This window comes from Amyelois transitella, chromosome 25, assembly GCF_032362555.1.
Source record: "Amyelois transitella isolate CPQ chromosome 25, ilAmyTran1.1, whole genome shotgun sequence".
Taxonomy (NCBI): Eukaryota; Metazoa; Arthropoda; class Insecta; order Lepidoptera; family Pyralidae; genus Amyelois; species Amyelois transitella.
In genome coordinates this window covers 6,404,718-6,425,357 of record NC_083528.1, presented here as the reverse complement: position 1 = coordinate 6,425,357, position 20,640 = coordinate 6,404,718, and the positions used below count along the sequence as shown (strand labels likewise).

Here is a 20,640-nt window from a genome sequence, read left to right as displayed (position 1 = left end):
TATAAATTGCCATTGCCATTGCCATTCTAAATGGCAATGCTGTCAGCCTTCTGGGCACACTCCCCCAAGTTGATGCTATGCAATGCTGTACAATTTGTTAATTTAATTTAAGTTTGTAATCATCTTATAAGTAGTTTTAGTTTTAATTTTGCTTATTCCAAAATTATAGATATACATATTTAATGTAAGATAATAACATTTAAACTATTGGCATTAGTTTGTACTTCTTTTTGTAATGAAGATACTAAAAAAATTACGAGATCGATTTTAATGAAATTTCGCACAGAGACAGCAAAAACCTTCAGAAAAAACAAAAGTAGGTATTTTGTTGTGGAAATTCCCACTGGAGAAAATCGTCGGGGAGAATTCCATCACCATGCTATCCAATTTTATTATACATATATATATTATTTAAAGTTAATTTTATACATACAAGCCTATCCCTTAGTCGCCTTTTACAACATCCATGGGAAAGAGACGGAGTGGTCCTATTCTTTTTTGTAATGGTGCCGGGAACCACACGGCACGGCTAGCCCTACGCCTAAAAGAATCCTTAATTTATTATTACTATATTATTAGTTATTTTTGTATTACTATCGTATTTATAGGTACTAATAGTCACTTAATTTCTTGTCTGTTTCTCTGCCAACTAGGCCGCTCTCATTAACAGTTGTATCCGATGTGACTATCTCAATTAATCATAACTAGGGTTTGCTTACGTAAATACTGTAAATAAATGTTTATTACATACATACATACATACATAAAAAACATACATAGAAAAGCGTATGTTAAGATGGTTTGGTAATGTGGAGAGGATGAATGAAAGCAGGTTGACTAAGCAGATATACAAGGAGAGTGTGGAGGGAAAGGTCGGAGTGGGAAGACCTAGACGAACGTATCTTGATTAAATTAAGGACGTCCTGGCAAAGGGTCAGGTCAGTAGTACCCGCAACCGCCGAGCTTGCATGATAAGAGTTATGATTGTGGATGAAGCGAAATAAGTGTGCGGGGATCGTGGCAAGTGGAAATATGCAGTCTCTGCCTACCCCTCGGCGGTTTCGGGTACTCTTGACCTGCCCCTTTGCCAGACCCTTTGCTTTCGAGAACGGACTTATCGCTAAAGCAAATCTAAACACATACAAACAGTCACGTCTACATCCCTTGGGGGTAGACAGAGCCTTGAATAGACTGAAAGGCCACGTTCAATTTCTTTGAACATAAAAGTAGTACTCTTAGTAAGACTCATTCTCACCGTCATACTGGAAATGTGTAATCATAATGAGTGCCGTGTGGTTCCCGGCACCAACAGGAAAAAGAATAGGACCACTCCATCTCTTTCCCATGGATGTCGTAAAAGACGACTAAGGGATCGGCTTACAAACTTGGGGTTCTTCTTTTAGGCGATGGGCTAGGAATCTGTCACTATTTGAATCTCAATTCTAACATTGGTGCCGTGTGGTTCCCGGCACCAATGAAAAAAGAATAGGACCACTCCATCTCTTTCCCATGGATGTCGTAAAAGGCGACTAAGGGATAGGCTTACACAATTGGGATTCTTTTTTTTTAGGCGATGGGCTAGCAACCTGTCACTATTTGAATCTCAATTCTATCTTAAAGCCAAATAGCTGAACGTGGCCATTCAATATTTTCAAGACTGTTGGCTCTGTCTACCCCGCAAGGGATATAGACGTGACAATATGTATGTATGTATGTGTATTCTAACATTAAGCCAAACAGCTGAACGTGGCTTTTCAGTCTTTTCAAGACTGTTGCCTCTGTTTACCCCGCAAGAGATATATACGATGATTATGTATGTATGTATAATGAAATAAAATAAGAAAGCTCATTCCCAGATACAGGAAGCCGTAATTCATGATTCGAAGCTTAAAAATAAGCTCGGCATGACGTATTGCGTGGGAAAAAGCTAACAATGAGCTATTTCTGACTATCAAGCAGGTTTTTTTTTAAATATATAACTACTTACGGGTCGTGTGGTTCCTGACAGTTTAGAAAAGGACCACTCCATCTATTTCCCATAAAAGTCGTAAAAGGCGACTAAGGTATAGGCTAATAAACTTGGGATTCTACTTTTAGGCAATGAGCTAGTAACCTGTCACTATCTGAACCTCAATTCCATGTTTAGGTTAACCAGTAGAACGTGGCTTTTCAGTCTTTATGAGTCTCTTGGCTCTGTCTACTCCGTAAGGGATAAAGTCGTGATTAGATGTATGTAAAATCAATGAAATGTGTACCTGTATGAATGTAAGACAGTTGAATCACCATCACAATCATCTGTTCAAACCGACAACTCGAATAAGATAATGCCGGCTTTCTGACCAGATGTAAACAAAACATGTTTACATCTCACCAGTTTACAACAAACCTTTGAAGTGCGATATTGCGTAAATTGAATTGTGTTCGCGGATTTTGTGTTAAAGTTGGTCAATTTATTGGTAACTGAAACTGTTGACCTGTTTGTTTTTAGATTCATATTCAAATTCAAATTCAATTTCAAAATTTTTATTCATTATTATAGGATACTTCATATCGCTTAATAATTGTCAAAACGTATGGTTTAACAACATTGGTTGACGTCAAATAAATTACTTAAAACTAAGTTTACTGCCGCTTCCAAGGCGTCAGTGCAGAAGAAGCGGTAACAAACTGCACTGCAGCATTTTCTTCAACAACGTCAACTTCACAATATCAAGATCGCCAGTAGGGCTTTGTACCTATATTATCCTTATTATTTTCAAGATAATTAAGTAAGTGTACATTAAACCAATGGGACCTAGCATGAAAATATTGATGCTTTTTTGTTTTTTATTTTAATTTTTTATGTCGACATTGCAAAAAATGTACCTATACGGGGATGTCATGTCATTTAGGTACATCAAAATGTACATTTTCAAACAGCCAAGGTGAAATCCTCACGTCAATCTTATATCTATAAGCTCCTGAAATTTAAAAATGCTGTAATATTAATCTCAACAGCATCTGTTTTTAATGACTGTAATTCCATTGCTGTGAGAGTTAAATTCTGTGAGTAATAAATTATATTTTTTTTCCAAAGAATTTAATTGAAATATTTCCTTACCTTCGATTAACTCTCATTTATGTTTATGTCTATTTTTTCCATATATGGGTACCTATTCCATATTTGGTAACTAATAATTTGGGATATTAAATTTTATTTTATTAATTGAAATGCTTGTTAGAAGATTGTAAATACTTATAAATAATATAAATTTAACGCCGTCTACAACAAAAAAAAAAACACAACTAAAGTGAAGAAATTAGCATTACTTACATAATGCATCGAATTAAACGCCACTTACAAACAGCTACTTTGGCGCTACCTACAAAAGAATATATTTTTTTTGCAAATCTCATGACAATTATAGTTTTTCTGAGATGGAAGGTACCCTATGTCCTTCTCCAGACTGTTAATTATATAAACGTGATATATCAAGAAGATTAATTCAGTAGATAACCCGTGAAGAAGTAACAAACAAATAAACTCACTTTCGCATTTATTAGTTGGGTTTGGGATGTATTGCTAACAAACCCACGTGGTGCTGCGTGTAAATAAGTAATTAACTATGTAAATTAAATTTATATTTAGAACTCACGCAAACATACAGAAGCAAACAAAATATAGATTATACTACGCGTTCGAACGCAGACCTCGTAGTGACGTTCCAAATTTTGTTTACATTCTACTTATGTTTACATTTTTGTTTACATCTTACAATTAAGAGGTAGATATATTGTAGAGATATATTATGTAAGTTATTTATTTATGTAGGTATATTTCAATGTAGTATGTATTTATATTAGGTTTAGGTATATTTGTGCTTTGCGTTTTATTTAAAACGTACTGCGCCAATCGCCTTTCTATTTTAATTTCCTCCCACCCTAAGGTTGACTGGAAGAGATTGCTTTAGCGATAAGTCCGCCTTTGTACCTATCTCATTAACTGTGTCTTTTTTCTGTTCTTCTTTTTCTTATGGTGCAATAAAGAGTCTATCTATCTATCTAAATTGTAGAGGAAGCGGGAGAGGTCTGTAAGGATCGTAGCAAGTGGGAATCCATAGCCTCTGCTTACCCCGATGATGGCGTGATGGTATGTATGTATTTTGTTCAATCGTGTCTGCGCGCAACTAAAGAAGTGTACCTTAAGGATTGTTTATCAGACCAACTTCCTACTAATCTCTGAAGAATTTTAATGAGTTTACACGTGTAACAGGAAGAGGGTATTTTTTCTTAACAGCATACCCGTTAGGTATCTTTCAGCATGTCTTCATATCAGATCATGGTCAAGTACAAATCAAAGGTTGTGTTTATTTATATGATTATCTAATGTTAGGGCTGGGCTAATAAAAAAATATTATAAGTAGTGGAGTTCTTTACTTAATTTTTTAATTATTTAGTGCCGTAGAAAACAGAAAAGGACTACTTCATCTCTTCCCCACGAATCTCGTAAAAGGCGACTAAGGGATAGAACCTTAAAACATGAGATTTTTATTTTAGGCGATGGGCTGGCTACCTGTCACTATTTGAATCTCAATTCTATCATTAAGCCTAACAGCTGAACGTGGCCTATCAGTCTTTCAAGACTGCTGACTCTGTTTACCCCGCAAGGTATATAGACGTGATTATATGTATGTATGGAATTAGGTATGAATCTCCGTTTAAGTTTTCCACAAATTCATCGTTTCCTTAAGTCATAAAACTATTATATTTTAATAACAACCATAACATTTAGTTTACGACATGTTTCCTAAGCGTTTACGCAAAGATTTGTAAAATTGCGATCGTAAAAACATTTGAATTTGACCTAAATGTAAATTTATTACAATTTATATAAAAGAGGTAGTCTCTGCCTACCCCTCCGGGAAAGAGGCGTGTATGTATTATATATGTTTATGTATGTATGTATGTATGTATATAGAAATTTCATGTTTTAGTTTCATTAATGTTTGACAATTATTATGAATATAAAAAAAATATTATCAGAGGTCCAATATTGCTACATTTCTTATTAAGATCCTGAGTGAGCTAGAGAATAATAAAAAAAAAATTGTCAAGAAGAAACATGAAATGTATATTATTATATGAAAAAATTGAATGAATGAATTATATTGTATTAATATTTTGCCGTGTGGTTTCAGTCGCCCAAAAGAAGAATTCCTAGTTTATAAGCCTATCCCTTAGTCGCCTTTTACAACATCCATGGGAACGAGATGGAGAGGTCCTATTCTGTTTTTTATTTATTGGCGCCGGGAACCACACGGCATGTACATACACATGTTAATTATAGTAATAAGTAATATTTAATTCATATTTCTAATTCTCTTGTTACAGTTACGGCGACATGGTCCCAGGGACGATTGCTGGTAAAATTGTGGGGGGAGTATGCTCCTTATCCGGGGTGTTGGTGATCGCCCTGCCCGTGCCGGTCATCGTCTCCAACTTCTCCAGGATCTACCACCAGAACCAGAGGGCGGACAAGCGGAAGGCTCAAAGAGTGAGTAGCATTATTTGTTTAACAGATTCAATGTAATGTGCCGTGTGATTCCCGGCACCAATAAAAAGAAGAATAGGACCACTCCATCTCGTTCCCATGGATGTTGTAAAAGGCGACTAAGGGATAGGCTTACAAACTTGGGATTCTTTTTTAGGCGACAGGCTAGCAGCCTGTCAATATTTGAATCTCAATTCTATCATTAAGCCAACTAGCTGAACGTGGCCTTTCAGTCTTTTCAAGACTGTTGGCTCTGTCTACCCCGCAAGGGATATAGACGTGATGATATGTATGTATGTATTCAATGTAACTAGTGACCCGCCAAGGTTTCGCCTGTGGTACATTCAAAGCCGCAGATAATGTACCTTTTCAATGGTGAATGAATTTAGGTACATTATCGGTTTAGTGTAGCTGAATATTGTCTCTTGAATGGTGGCAATAAATATTTTCTTATTTTTTATTATTTTTATTTTAATCAATTTTTAATTGTCACATTCTTATTTTTTTATATAAGTTATATTTATTTTTTTCAGAAATATATTTTATACTATTATTGTTTTATTTTATTTACCTATTTTTATTTTATATTTGTTTTATTATTATTATTTTTCATGCACAGCTGAGGGTAAATGTATACAGGTGACAAAGTAGATTCGCCAATTCAATACCATTGTACTTACATTTTTAGTGCCGTATGGTTCCTGGCAATGTAGAATAGACCCCATTCATCTTTCCTACGGATGTCGAAAAAGGCGACTGGCGACGAAACTGGAAACCACACGGCACGTGTGTGTCGGTTTACTTAAACCGACACACACGTGCCGTGTGGTTTCTGGCACCAATAAAAAAAGAATAGGACCACTTCGTCTCATTCCCATGGATGTCGTAAAAGGCGACTAAGGGCTACTAATTGGCTTATAAACTTGGGATTCTTCTTTAAGGCGATGGGCTAGCAACCTGTCACTATTTTAATCTCACTTCCATCATTTAGCCATACAACTGAATTTATCTACTGCAAATTTTGCCATGACCCAATATGTCTTAAGTTCCCCTGAATAGGTTATTCCCCTGAAGTCTTACGGGAGTAACTTCATGTGAATTGACTCAACCAATCCATGATTATGGCAAAAGCCTGGTTCCTCTCTAGAGAAGGAAGATGACAGGTCTCGGAACTTATTTTGCAGCATCTCCTTCTTTGTCGTCAACTTTTCTCAGTCTTCGCGTGGGGTCAGCACAGTATGTTAGTTTTTTCCAATTGCTTCTGTCACTTGCCATCTTACTCGTCACTCCTTTCCTACTCATACTTTCCTTTATGCTGTCCATCCATCTCGTTTCCTTCCCCTATGTCTAAAACCTTCCACTTTTATATTTAAGGCTCATTTAGTAACAAGACCTTCCACTCTTCTCGTGATTAGCACAATTTCGTTCCCATGGATGTCGTAAAAGGCGACTAAGGGATATGCTTATAAACTTGGGATTCTTCTTTTAGGCGATGGGCTAGCAACCCGTCACTATTTAAATCTCAATTCTATCATTAAGCCAAACAGCTGAACGTGGCCTATCAGTCTTTTCAAGACTGTTGGCTCTGTCTACCCCATAAGGGATAAAGACGTGATCGTACATATGAATGTATGTATGTATGTAAAAAAATATTTATTTATCTTTTGCGATATAAACAAACACTGGAGATTCTCTTACACATTATGAGATTTTATGTGCCTCTGTTATAACGTGCATTGTTGCTTGAAAAGAGTCATAAAATGTCAGAATAATAGGCATTAAACGTAGGTTTATTCCAGTTGTTTTGATACATATAGCTACCGTAACGTTAGTATGCAAATAAGAATTGATTTAGCGTGTTCAAATCCCAGTTACTTAGATCACAATGTGAAAAAGACTTCCCCTTTTTGAGTTATTCATCTATATAAAGTATTATTAGTTTTTATTTTATTAAACGGATGTCGTAAAAGGCGAATAAGGGAATGGCTAATAAAGTTGGAATTCGTCTTGCAGGCGATGGGCTAGCAAGCGGCAGTAGACTTAGTTTTAAGTAATTTATTTGACGATAAACCAATGTTGTGAAACCAAAATATTTTTATTAAGTGATATTGAAGTGAATAATTTTAATTAGTAATGAAATTGAATTTAAATAGCTTCAAAATAAAGAGAATGTTTTTAGTCGTCATATTTTAAATTTCAATGCGTCCCAAATAAATAGTTTCTACCACAGATTTTTTTTTTCTATTTTTTTCTTCTATCTAGTTAGGTTGCCTAGAAGGATTGCATACATTGCGGTAAGGCCGTCTTTAACGCTTCATCTGAATCGGTACAGTTGTTATTATTTTTTATTTACTAAAGGAATTTCATTCTTTCATTCATTATCCCATAAAACGAGTATCGAATTACGGGCTAGCTCTATGTGATTTGTGCGTATACATTTTTAAGGCACATTTTCATGTGTTGTGCTAACTTCCTATTTGCACGTCTAGGTATTTTCGCTTTTTTAATAATAATACAATAAACTTTCCAGAAAGCCCGTCTCGCTCGCATCCGTATCGCTAAAGCCTCATCCGGCGCAGCGTTTGTGTCCAAAAAGAAAGCGGCCGAAGCGCGTCTGGCTGCGCAGGAGTCGGGCGTGGAGCTTGACGACGCCGGCAGGGATGAGGATATTTTCGAGTTGCAGCATCACCATCTGCTGAGGTGCTTGGAGCGTACCACGGTGAGTTGATTTTTTTTTAATATTGTAATTAATTAAACTTATAAAAAATATTGGTAATTGGGTTAATAATTGTACCTATATATATTATTAATAATAAATAAATAATTAATAATAAACAAAGTAAATAAATAAAAATAATAATATTTGTACTTGTAACTACTATACTTTATTGTTTTTCTACTATCTATTCTAAAATATTGACAAATATTTACATAATAATCAAATCCTGGTTTGTAGTGTATAAACAAATACTCCAATTTTCATGCATTATTTGTAAAGAACTATAAATAAAAAATCCTATCGTGTGTAATTATTTCTAACACAATTTCATTGAACTATTTAAGGAATAATAAATTACATTAAATATTTAATTGGCTAGGCGGATGATATAATTTTATAATACTTTAGTACAAAAATGTAATTTTCTAGTTTCCGATGTCCCCACGCGAAGCAGTCGTGGATATAGTAAGTTAATGAATTATTCTGGATGTTTGTTTTAATTCGCTAAGTAAAGATTTTTATTATATATTTTTAATCGACTCAGTTCGTTAAACAATTTGACATATACGTGAGTTCCAAAAGAACAATTTTGTTTTTGTCTTTTTATCTACATTTTAATAAGTTTATCTAATAATTAATAAAATCACAAAATGAATGTGTGTCCATTTTGACATTTTGAAAGTGGTTAAAAATCTTTACTAAGTTGATTAGCGAAATGCCTAAAAATTTGCTCAAATAACCCAAAACTGCTTAGTTTTTGTGCTGAAGTACCAAGTATCCCAAGTATTATTCATTATTAAAACAATTCCAAGACCTTACTAACCTATATTGTATTGTGACAAGTTCTTAGTAATGTTTCGAAATAATTATAATAATATATTCTTCCTTGTATTTTAGATTCTTAAAAAGCAACTGATACTTCTCTTATTAATAGAAATGTATAATATAATTATGTAAATAAAATACAATCATTAAAAAAAGGAAGATTACCTTTGACAAATACTAATAAAATTAAATAAAATTGTGTAGGAAAATTCTACAATTTTTACAGACTTTTGAGAATTTATGATTTTAGGTTTATGATAAAATTATAGGTAGATATTTATGAATTTTATTATTAAACACACTTGCAACTAACCATTTCGGAACATTTCTATTATAAAAACAAAGCCTATTAGAACCTGGGTGCCTTGAACCGTGTATGGTTTCGAGTGACATAGCCACTTTAACTACTCGACCACCGACGCTATCATAATGCGATCGGGGATATTATATTTATGTAAATGTAGATCTCGCCACTATATTAAATAAATTTTTCTAGCAACAGAAAAGTTCCAAATTTAACAGAAATAAGTATAATTAAAATTTAACAGAAATATGTTTGTTTTAAATATGACAGAAATATGTTTTATATTTCAAAGAAATATGTTTTATATTTCACAGAAATATGTTTTATATTTCACAGAAATATGTTTAATAATTTACAGAATTAAGTTCCAAACATCTTTTTCTTCTCCAGGATCGTGAATTCGTGGAGATGGAGAATCCGTACAACGGGGCGGCCAAGAGGCCAGGGTCTCCCTCCCCGCTCGCGTCGCCCGCGCACTCGGGACGTGCGCCCGCGCTGCTGGCGTGCTGCGCAAGGTGCGGCTGCTGCCCGCAAAAATATCAGGTGAAAATTAATTTTATATTTTACGATAAAGACTTACTGTGTAGTATTGGGGGTTATGTTCCTTTTTTGGGCGATTTTCATAACTATCAAAAATGGGTAAAGATGCTTACAATATTTAGAATTATGATTATTCGCCGAAAAGAAGTTAAATATTTAGTTTTAAGGATAGGCAATGTTTTGTAGGTTTTAGCCCAAAAAAGTCATTTTGATGATCATAAGATGGTTCTTTTTCATGTGTAGGTAATCTACCAGGATGATCCATTTATATAAAAAATACCCTTGTTCATGAAACCCAAATTTTATCTTTCAAATTAATTTACAACTTTTCTTCTCTGAAATTTAAATGATATTTTGGGGACAGAAGCGGCGTCGATCAGTCCGCTGTATCAGTCCCCTGGCCGGGTGTCCGAGACGCGAGGTACTTCTGAGACCAGTCTCAGCACTCTCACTGTAAACCCGACACTTATTTCCATGGCCAAATTTGTTAATTTTAAATTATTATAAAAATAGTATCTATATAATTTATACTACTCATTTATTTTTAGTTGTATGCCAGAAAATAAGAAACGATTATTTTATGATACTCCTTATTAATAATAATATGTAAACGTATTATTTAACAAGAAATTTGTGATTGTTTTTCACATTATTGCAATGCAAAGCAGCAGGTTAACTGTGGTTTGACATATTGTAATAAATTTGCAAAATTGTTTTTTTTTGTTTTACTTGAGTAAATTTTCATGAATTTTTTTCAGTAATAGTAAAGTAAAGCAGTAATTGCTTGTCTTTAAAAATATGAAACCATATTTATTCACTAAATCCCAACATTTATATTTATTACGGCCATGGAAATTGAGGGTTATTTATTGTTGCTTGACTGCAAATTGTTAAGCTAATAAAAATATAAGCTATAAACGTCGCTAAACCCGTACTTCAAACATATAAGCTTGTTTGTCCTGCCATATTATATATACATTTATATATATAATATTAAAATATCCTGTGTATAATTAAACTGAAATCTAAATATGACATTAGAGTTTCGTATTTGTAATTTTTTTAATTCTATTTTTATAGCAAACAAAGCTAGATTATGTTATCAAATGATGACCGTTTTATAATAACAACATTTTTTCTAGTTAAATCTGGTAAGTGTTTTTCACAAGTCCACGTAGATGAACCATTTTCTTTCAAGAAAAAAAAGTATTGTCGTAACAAATTGTTTCTTGGTTCATAAACATGGTAACCTCCATCATATTAAGCTAGTTATAATCATTTTTACATCAACACAACACAGACATGTAGATGCAATTGCTTGCACATTACACAAAATCATAATCCAAGCAATTGCACACACAAATTAAGCTAATACCAAAAAGTTTAGAGAATTCCAAAACTATTTAGAAATTTTGAAAAAAGAATAATTCATGAGACACAAGCTGAGTCTTCAATTGGCTGACAGGTCCTGCTTTTAGATTCGAGTAGAAAGGGACGGATGAAGGGCGCCCGCCGGTACACCGCGACTTCTCGGCCCTCTGATACTTCCGTGTCCGCCGCCCCGAGCGAAGATCCGTTGCCCGTATGTGTACACGTGTTACCACGCAGCGATGTCTTGGCGTCAATAGGCAGCTTTAGTTTTGGGGGATCTTTGTTGTTTGATTTTAATAATTGAATTCTTGTTAAAAATATACTTATTTTGAATCTTATTTCTTTTTTAAGAAAATATTGGTATTTTTACTTTTTTTTATGAAAAAGGTTAAATAGGAGTGTATAATAAAATACTAAAAGGATCTATGCATTTTATTGTATCTAGGTAAAAACTACGTAATTTAACTAGTTGATAAATAATTCACCATGACTGCAACGAAGCTCTATTAGATATAACGTTGTCATTTCAAATTACACGCATTAACAGACCGATTGTAATTTTTAGAAAAAAATAATTTGAAATTTCTGGTAATTATAATGAACGAAAACATCAATGAATACTCATAATCTATAATTTCGAATTATCAATCATAGCAATGAACGATTTTATTTCTTGTTTTATTAATTTTAGAACGTCTCCTTTAAAAAAATAATATTAAGTACGCTATTAATTATTTAACTGTAGGCTATTTTATATTTTTTTTTTGTAGGCTATAAGTTTTTTTTTTATGGGGATAAAATAGGTGAAGCATATGCTGTGTGGTAAAACACGATAATAGCTTTAAATGTCTGCAGGGTGTTGGCTGCATATTGTATCGGTGCTGCTTGAAAAATATAATTTCCTCTAAGTATAAATAAATGTCGTATAATTGTATATTGTAAGCTTGCGCTATGGCTATTGTAATATAAAAAAGTATTTAGTCACTGTGAGGTAAATCGCCATTTTTACATACATACATACATAAGGCTCTCGTTTATAGCCCTTGTGGGGTTGACAGAGCCAACAGTCTTGAAAAGGCTAGGTCACGCTCAGCTATTTGGCTTAATGATAGAATTGAGATTCAAATAGCGACAGGTTGCTAGGCCATCGCCTAAAAAACGAATCCCAAGTTTGTAAGCATATCCCTTAGTCGCCTTTTACGACATCCATGGGAAAGAGATGGAGTGGTCCTATTCTTTTTTGTACTGGTGCCGGAAACCACACGGCACTTTTTTGTTTTAAGTAGGTAGGTACAGCACCACCATTTTTGTATTAAGTATTTCTATTGCTTCTCTGAAAAAAAAAATGGAATTTAAAGCGATGTAGTAGATCCAAGAGTGTTGTTTTGTTTTTAAGGATGTCGCCGTTAGCTTTTTGTTGTTGGAACATACACACGACTACTGTTCCAACAAACTGCCAACACACTGCACACATTTCATAATTAAAAACGCAAATTCAAATTCTTCTATTTAATAAGCATAGGTGAAGTTGGCGTGAACATGGAAACATGAATTATACAAATTATATAAAATTATTTTGACATCCGAAATGATAATTAATTACGTTTTACATATAATTTGGTTTTAACACTGACATGACACACTTATGGGTCTACGTTTTTGTTTTGAAAATTGGCATGCGAGCACACGTATCAAATACACTACACTGCTACCCGCTATCACATTTCGTTAAACTTTGTATAAGTATTAAACCTCTCCTTTCATGTCTACGTGTCTATTGTATAAGTGTTTTTGAAATATCTAAGCGAATTTCATAAGTATAAGTTGTGTTTTAATCACTGGATTATTATTTCATAATTAGTAGTTTTTATTAATGTAATTTCGAAGGTTTTGAGTATTTCATAAATATAAATTTTATTTAATAGAATACATGTTTTACTAAATATATAAAAAACAGAACTTATATTTTATGAAAATTGCGTTAGAAATTTTATTAAAATAAGATTACGGACGTTGCTTCTTGGTGTAAAGCTGCAAATCAAGATGTGTACTTAGTTTTATTATGTTGGTAGTCAAAATATTATCATGGCTATAAATGTGTTTAATAAAATATAAAATATATAAATAAAGGAATAACCATATGATAAACATATTTATTGAAAGAAATTGGAATGAAGTTATGCCTAAACGAAAAAAGTAACAAAAAACGCCTTAAATATTTTTTGAAAAATGATACATATATTAAATGATACATATATATATTTTTTGTATCTATAGTGAAAAAAAATATCCATTTGTTGCATATATACATATATATGAATTGTGGTCATAGGTGGACCCCAAGCTGTTCCCCAGGAAGGACGCAAACCAGACTAAATGAACGCAAAATAAAAAAGGAATGAATGAATGTGCATGTATACGTACGTATATACAGTATACGTACCTATATGAGTGTGTGAAATGAGTGCGAAGATAGAATTCAGAATTGATAGCGAGCTGTTAATGTGAGCTGACAGTTGTATAAACAAATTTGAGTACAAAGGTTGCGATTATAATATGAAACGATGAAAGAAATTTCCTAACGTTTGTTTACATCTTGCTAGCATCATAATGTAATTATTATTACATTAAACAAACATAACGAATTCTGTTACAAACCGGTTAATAAAATCATGTTTATTTTAATACATGTATAAATTTAAAAGTTTGTAAATAATAGTTCAGTATAGGAATATGTTAAAAAATTCTTTTAAAATATAAACATAAAATATCTGAAGCTAGGAAAGTAATCATCATCATTACATTACCAATATTAATAATATGTACCAATAATTAATTTTAATGAAAACATTAATATTATTATATGTATTTATTTTACAGCAAGCATGCGGTAAATACATTCCTGCTGGGAGCACGGTTCAAGGGAACCAAACTGGTGTTGCAATGGATGGGACATATTTAGTGGAAGCTTCTTTCTAGGGTCCATCCACATCCGAGAGCTACGTCTAGTGAAAACGGACACAGTGACAAAACAACAATTATTAGGATATCTGTGTAAATGTCTTGTAAGTCTAACATGATACTGCCTAACTATATCAGATTTGTATTTGGATAGATAGACTCCGGGATTTGGTCGTGTATAAATTCTATTTTTAGAAATGGTGGAAATATAAATTATATTTCCGCTGTGAATATTATGATTGTTATTTAATTTTTCTGCAAAAGGTCTTATAAAAATGATTGTAAGAATTATTTAAATGTGGAAATATTTCTGACTATTTCTAAAATAGAAATTTTAGTTCCTACATAATCTTCTTAGGAGTCTTCGTTGCCAGAGCATGGTCCTGTTTGAGCCCCACGGAGCAGTAAACTAGATTCAAGACAATCAAATTTCTAAGCGTGGACGAGTTGTATTTCGTTTTGAGGTGTAGAAATTTCACAAAAGATATCATATAATTTGACAGTCTGATATTTTCTTTTTGTAATGATAATGTTTTTGTGGTGGTACTGATTTTTATTAAAAATATTGTTTATGGTTCCCGGCAGTGCCGTGTGGTTCCCGGCAACAGTTCAAAAGTTTAGGACCACTCCATCTCTTTCCCATGGATGTTGTAAAAAGCTTCAAGGGATAGGCTTATACATTTGGGATTATTTTTATAGGCGATGAGCTAGCAACCTGTCACTTTTTCCATCTCAATTCTATTATTAAGCCTAACAGCTGAACGTGGCCTGTCAGTTTTTGCTGGCTCTGCTACCCCGCAAGGGATATGGACGTGATTATATGAATAAATCAATATTATTTTAACAGTTTTCGAGTAATTATTTTTTAAAATATTCCATTAGAAATACTACTTGTCCACGCCTTCTGATATAATTAAGATTGTGTTAGAACTGAAAATGTTCAGTAGGTGTCATTTCCAGTATTGTAAAGTGGAACAGTATTAAGAGGTAATGTGGAAGAGTTTCTTTGGGCACAACTATTATGTCTATTTCTTATATTTATAAGAATGTTTAGGAAAATAAAATAAAACTAAAATATGTCACTGACCTTAAAAAGAAACTATGTTTTAGGTACACAAAGAGAAATTTATAGACAATTTAATTGTGCCCAAATGCTATTTTGAGAGGCATTTTAGGAAAGACAGTAATGGATTCACTTCATAGGCAATAGTTATTCGAATCATATCAATAGTAGGCAGATAATCTAATATTGTTAGGAACAAAATTATAATGTGTACCTTTTCCCTTAGTTAGGGCTGAAATTGTAAACAATATTAGGTTTAAAGTCCCATTAGGCAGATAGTTTTATTTCCAAAAAGAAGTAATTCCAAAACATTGTGCTTAAAGAATATAAACTTTCATGTTCACTGTCAAAAAAATTCGCTGGTTTGAAATTAATCTAATGATTTTCCATTTTCGAAAATTGGACTCATATAGTGTACGAAACGAATTATTTTAAAATAAGAATAAGGACTAATAACTTATAAACTGTTATTAAATCTGAGAATCTTTTTTTTTACTAGTTCCAAAATATTTTATTCTTTATTCCGAAAATAGAATAAATTACAAGTAGTTTTAAATAAAAAAGAATATCGTGTAAATTGATGTAATAATTTGACTTAATTCATTCAAAATAAATATACGACTATATTGTAATAAGGTTTTATTATTATTACGAAGCTCAAGGAAATTTTTAATATTTCCTTAGGATTTAATTTAAATGATTGTTTACATTTTTGGCAATTTCTAATGGAACGGATTTTTGATTATGCTCATTTTTTATTGAGGATGTGACGTCACATGTCCCTAATTTTGTGGTGTTTTCTTTAAATTCACTAGGACTCTAGTGCCTTCGAGGTGGTTTTCAAGTGATTATTTAAAAATCTCCATGTTAGTGAAAACAAGGAGATATGTGGAGACGTTGTTGCTCTGATAGTGGCCAGAAATATCTGATGTTTGGCAAACAATAAGGAGCTAATGTTACTCGTATTATATATTTTTTTCATAAATCGACACAAATTCCTGAAAATATAAAAACACTATTTTTTACATATTTCATTGTAGTTTTTTTTATAAGCAGTAGAAAAAATTGTAACTTGAATACAAAATCAAAATTTGATGCTCACATCAAGGTATGATGACATCAGTTATTCATTCAATTCTGAAAGAAGTAAATCAATTAAATAAATAAGTACCTATACAGTTTGAGTTAGCCTCGAAGTAAGTTCGAAACTTTAGTAACGAGACACTAACTAAACGATGCTACATACATATATTTAATAATAAATACTTATATAGATAAACATCCAAGACCCAGGCTAATCCCAGACAGTTCGTTTCTCATCATGCCCCGGCCGGGATTCGAAAATTAATGTCGATTTATGAAAAAACAAAAATGTAAAATTAAATTCTGCCAACGTGCAATGAATAAAAAACAATGAAACTTCGTGACATCCCATTCGGATGTATTTATTCGGTAGATCCCCCCAGATCGAATAGTTGTATAAATAGTTATGGACGTCTTATGAATGCAATAGTTTGAAATGTTATAGATAGATGAATTTATGTAGTTATTTAGATATTTATTACGTTACATTATAGTTGTAAGGGACGGTGTAGAAAAGAGGTCTGCTTAAATTACACTGCACACATAAATTTGAAAATGTTTTGAGTTGTAGGTATTTGGTTTAATTTGCTATTAGATATTTTTTTAAAAAATTGTTAATTAAAAAGACATTTATAATGTTCACTATTTCGTTATAATTATATTATAAAAAATAAATATATTATTATTTTTCATTATATATATTTTTATCTGTTATATTTTTTATTAACAAAAAATTTCTTTATTTTTATTAAAATAATTTTCAAATTTTTGTGTGGACATGTGTAACGGAAAACCTCTTAGCGTGTGTGTATATTTATTGCATTGGATGCATGAAACTTAAAGGTGGTAATAATTAGGGTACGTTCATACCTAGTAGTTGTTAAACCGAATTCGATGTTAAAAATCTCTTCCAAAATATTGCCACTGTCTCTAGAGCGAAGATAAAGCGATGTAATATTCAAATAAATTTGGTAATTATATTGAGGAATTATAATATTTAAAAGTCGAATTAACGTCTTAATGTATTTCAATCTGGTAAAGTCTTAAAAATAAAAGTTTTTTAAAAAGACACAGGTGCGTTGCAATAATTTGGAGAATTCTCAACAATTTTCGATTACCTTATGGATATAAAGTAAAAAAAAAAAATTTTTTTTTAGAGAAAGTTTTATTTTGAAAAAAAAAAAGTATTTTTAATAGTTTAAGCTTCAGTTACCAGTGTTTTTAAGGACATAAGTTTTAATAATTATTATCTGTTATGACGCATCTGTGTTTTATTTGTATATTTCCTAATTTTCTTTGTGTAATATTAAATTAATAAGATAATGTAATTTCTTATCCTTACCCTGTGATCTATGGCTGTTTTTTTATATTCAGTTGTATTTGTCTAAGGTCTATTTAGTAGCAGTTTATTGTATAATATTCTAATAATATATGTTAATATTTCTGTTAAGTTTTCATTTATTTTATAATATACAGAATTATGAATAGTACCTACTGAAATACCTACAGAACAGACGCTCACATACTCAGAAAATAAAAAAAGGGCACCAAGAGTAAAAAAGTTACACATTATTGTAGGATTTAAAAGTGAAACTCATATTGTTCTTAATTTAATTGATATGATTAAATGCGAAAGTTTGTGTGCATAATGGATCTTTTGCATTAAATATATCAATATGATGATTTGAGTCACTAAGATATCGAAATCATTTTGTTGGTGTGGAGTGTCCGTACTGTAATTTTAAAAACAATAAGTAAAGAAATCATATAACCACGGAAATCTGAATAGTAAGTAAGTATTATTCAAATTTCTGTGTGTATAACTTATTAAAATTATTATTGTTAATTATTAAAGTCAGAATGCAAAGTTCTAAAAATGCAATAAACAGAGTCATGGTTGACATGACTCTGTTTGTTCATGACGTTTGTAACATTTGCATTCTTCTGACATTTCCATTTAAAACTTCAAATATTATTATATGAAATTCAACAAAATAACTTAATCTTAGCAGGTTAGGAACAACATGGAAGACCTTAAATTCTATATCTTTAATTTATTATTAGATATAAATTAGTCCATGTTGGATTCCATAAATTTTATTTATAAATAAAACAGATATTAAATGCACACGTAACGCTATACCTCTATTATTTATAAATAGTATAGCACCGTGAACGTTTATATTTTTCATAAATTTTAATAACATAATAAGAATATTGAATCTTTTTGTCTTAATATTCTAATACGTGGAACAGAAATAAGTAATTTCGTTGAATTTCATTGCAAAACTGCTACGTTACAATTAAATAGGCCTAACTCTGTTATGTTTAAAATGTTTATCCCTTTTTATCTTTTGTGGGAATCGAGGTGCCACAGGTTAAAAATATACGTTGGTAATTGCTTAATTAATTTACTTACTATGAGCGAGACAAACAGTAACAGTAAATAATAGAGCAGTTTGCTAGTACAATGCCTAATTTGTAACATATTTTCTATAAAAATATACATATATACATACACGACTTTTACCCGGAGGGGTAGGCACATTTACCTACATCTTTCCAATTGCCACGATCTATGCATAGGTACTTCTTTCGCTTCGTCCACATTCATAACCCTTTTCATGCAAGTTAAGCGATTTCGGGTACTCTTGACCTGACCTTTTGCCAGAACGTCCTTAATTTGATCAAGGTACGTTCACCTAGATTTCACACTCCTTGTATATTTGCTTTGTCAACCTGCTTTCATTTATCTTCTCACATGACCAAACCATCTATAATTATATACGGGACAAATATACGTATATCTATAATGACTATAAGGAATTTGGTATTTAATTATTCTAATCAATAAAAAACAGAATCATTGGGTACTGAAGACAGAAATTTGAATAATTATTCAGATTTATGTAGAACATTCATGAAGCGCAAAAAAAAATACTAGCACGGAGGATAAAAATTTTGGAAATGTGTATTTTTAATCTGTGGTGAAATAAGGGTGTTCTGAAGACTGTGTTTTTGTGCGATTCGGAAACTGTCGTGAATCCTATGTGCGTTGTTGGACCAATCAAAACATACTGTAAAATCATGAAAGTACATAAAATCTCGGAGCCAAACTCCTTATTCAAAAATTCAGAATGATCCAATTGACAATTTTTACGCTCCATCTTTTTCTAATAGGCTATTACACTCTTTTTTGAAAACTGTTTTAAATCAATCCTGAGACTGTGTTATACCTATAGAATTTTTATTAAAATTTTTTGAAGCCGAAAAGTGCTCTAAAAACGTTTTATTATTTATGATTTTGTATTTTCGCGCGAAAACGCCATCCGCCATGCTGTTTTGACTCGTGACGTCATACTTTTAGTAAACAATACGGCTCTACGTAAGACTAAAGTAAAAAGATTTTTGTAATAATGAATTACAATACATATTGTTGGTGTCTTGTTCCTGAATGCAAGAATACAAGTATAAAAACACCAGAAAAATTGTGGATTCCACTGCCAAGTGATATTAAAATGAGAAACACTTGGTTGAAATTAGCAAGAAGAGATCCAAAATAGGTTATGTTAGATTGGTTGTGTAATAATTTACCTATTATAATTGTGTATTGTAAGAGAATGTTTAATACAATAAATACTTACATCGCTGTTTTAACATTTCTTAACTCAGCAGAACAGAAATCGGGATTGGACGCAAAAAATTTCGCCACCATCAACGTATTAATCCTCGGTAGATTTATATTGTCTGCTTTCACAAAACCGTCTTCCATGATTCTATTAAATTATTAAAGAGTAAAAACCCAAAAACGTGATAGAAATTTTAAAATTTCAAAATAAACAGAGCCTGACATCATCAATATGTTTTCGATTCGATATTTGTTTACTAAAAGTATGACGTCACGTCAGTACCCAACATGGCGGATAGCGTTTTCGACTTTTGAAGAACAGATTAAAAAAGAGGATTTTTTAAATTGAATTATAAAATCCATATTGCACTTTTATGAATAATGATCGATGTTTTTCTTTTATTTTTTACAAAATCTATAAGATACGTGCATTTTTATATTTTTTTTTACATGGTGTAAAATAGCCTATTAGCTTATTTAGAGATGTTTTGGTTGTAAGAAAGAGATAGCGGTGTTTTTGGAATGTCTGTTCAATTTCTTATTAATTTTGTGCAAGTATGGATTCCAGTTAGTATGTACTTTCGTGGTTTAAAGTGGCTTTCCCTGTCTGCCTTTA

General features: G+C 31.9%; 1 protein-coding gene across 4 annotated transcripts in view; it reads left to right on the top strand.

Annotated features, from left to right (window-relative positions):
- The window catches only part of LOC106136514 (potassium voltage-gated channel protein Shal), a 54,100-nt gene extending 34,150 nt beyond the window's left edge, over positions 1-19,950 (top strand). The window contains exons 2-7 of one of the 4 annotated variants that reach the window (XM_060951623.1): positions 5,371-5,533; positions 8,061-8,249; positions 8,679-8,714; positions 9,769-9,921; positions 11,384-11,500; positions 14,170-19,950. In XM_060951623.1, coding sequence (XP_060807606.1) covers positions 5,371-5,533; positions 8,061-8,249; positions 8,679-8,714; positions 9,769-9,921; positions 11,384-11,500; positions 14,170-14,268 — 757 coding nt within the window. In that variant the 3' untranslated portion in view covers positions 14,269-19,950. The remainder of the gene's footprint in view (positions 1-5,370; positions 5,534-8,060; positions 8,250-8,678; positions 8,715-9,768; positions 9,922-11,383; positions 11,501-14,169) is intronic. The other 3 variants (XM_013337084.2, XM_013337081.2, XM_013337083.2) reach the window with 3 other exon arrangements.
- Positions 19,951-20,640: the final 690 nt, after the last annotated feature.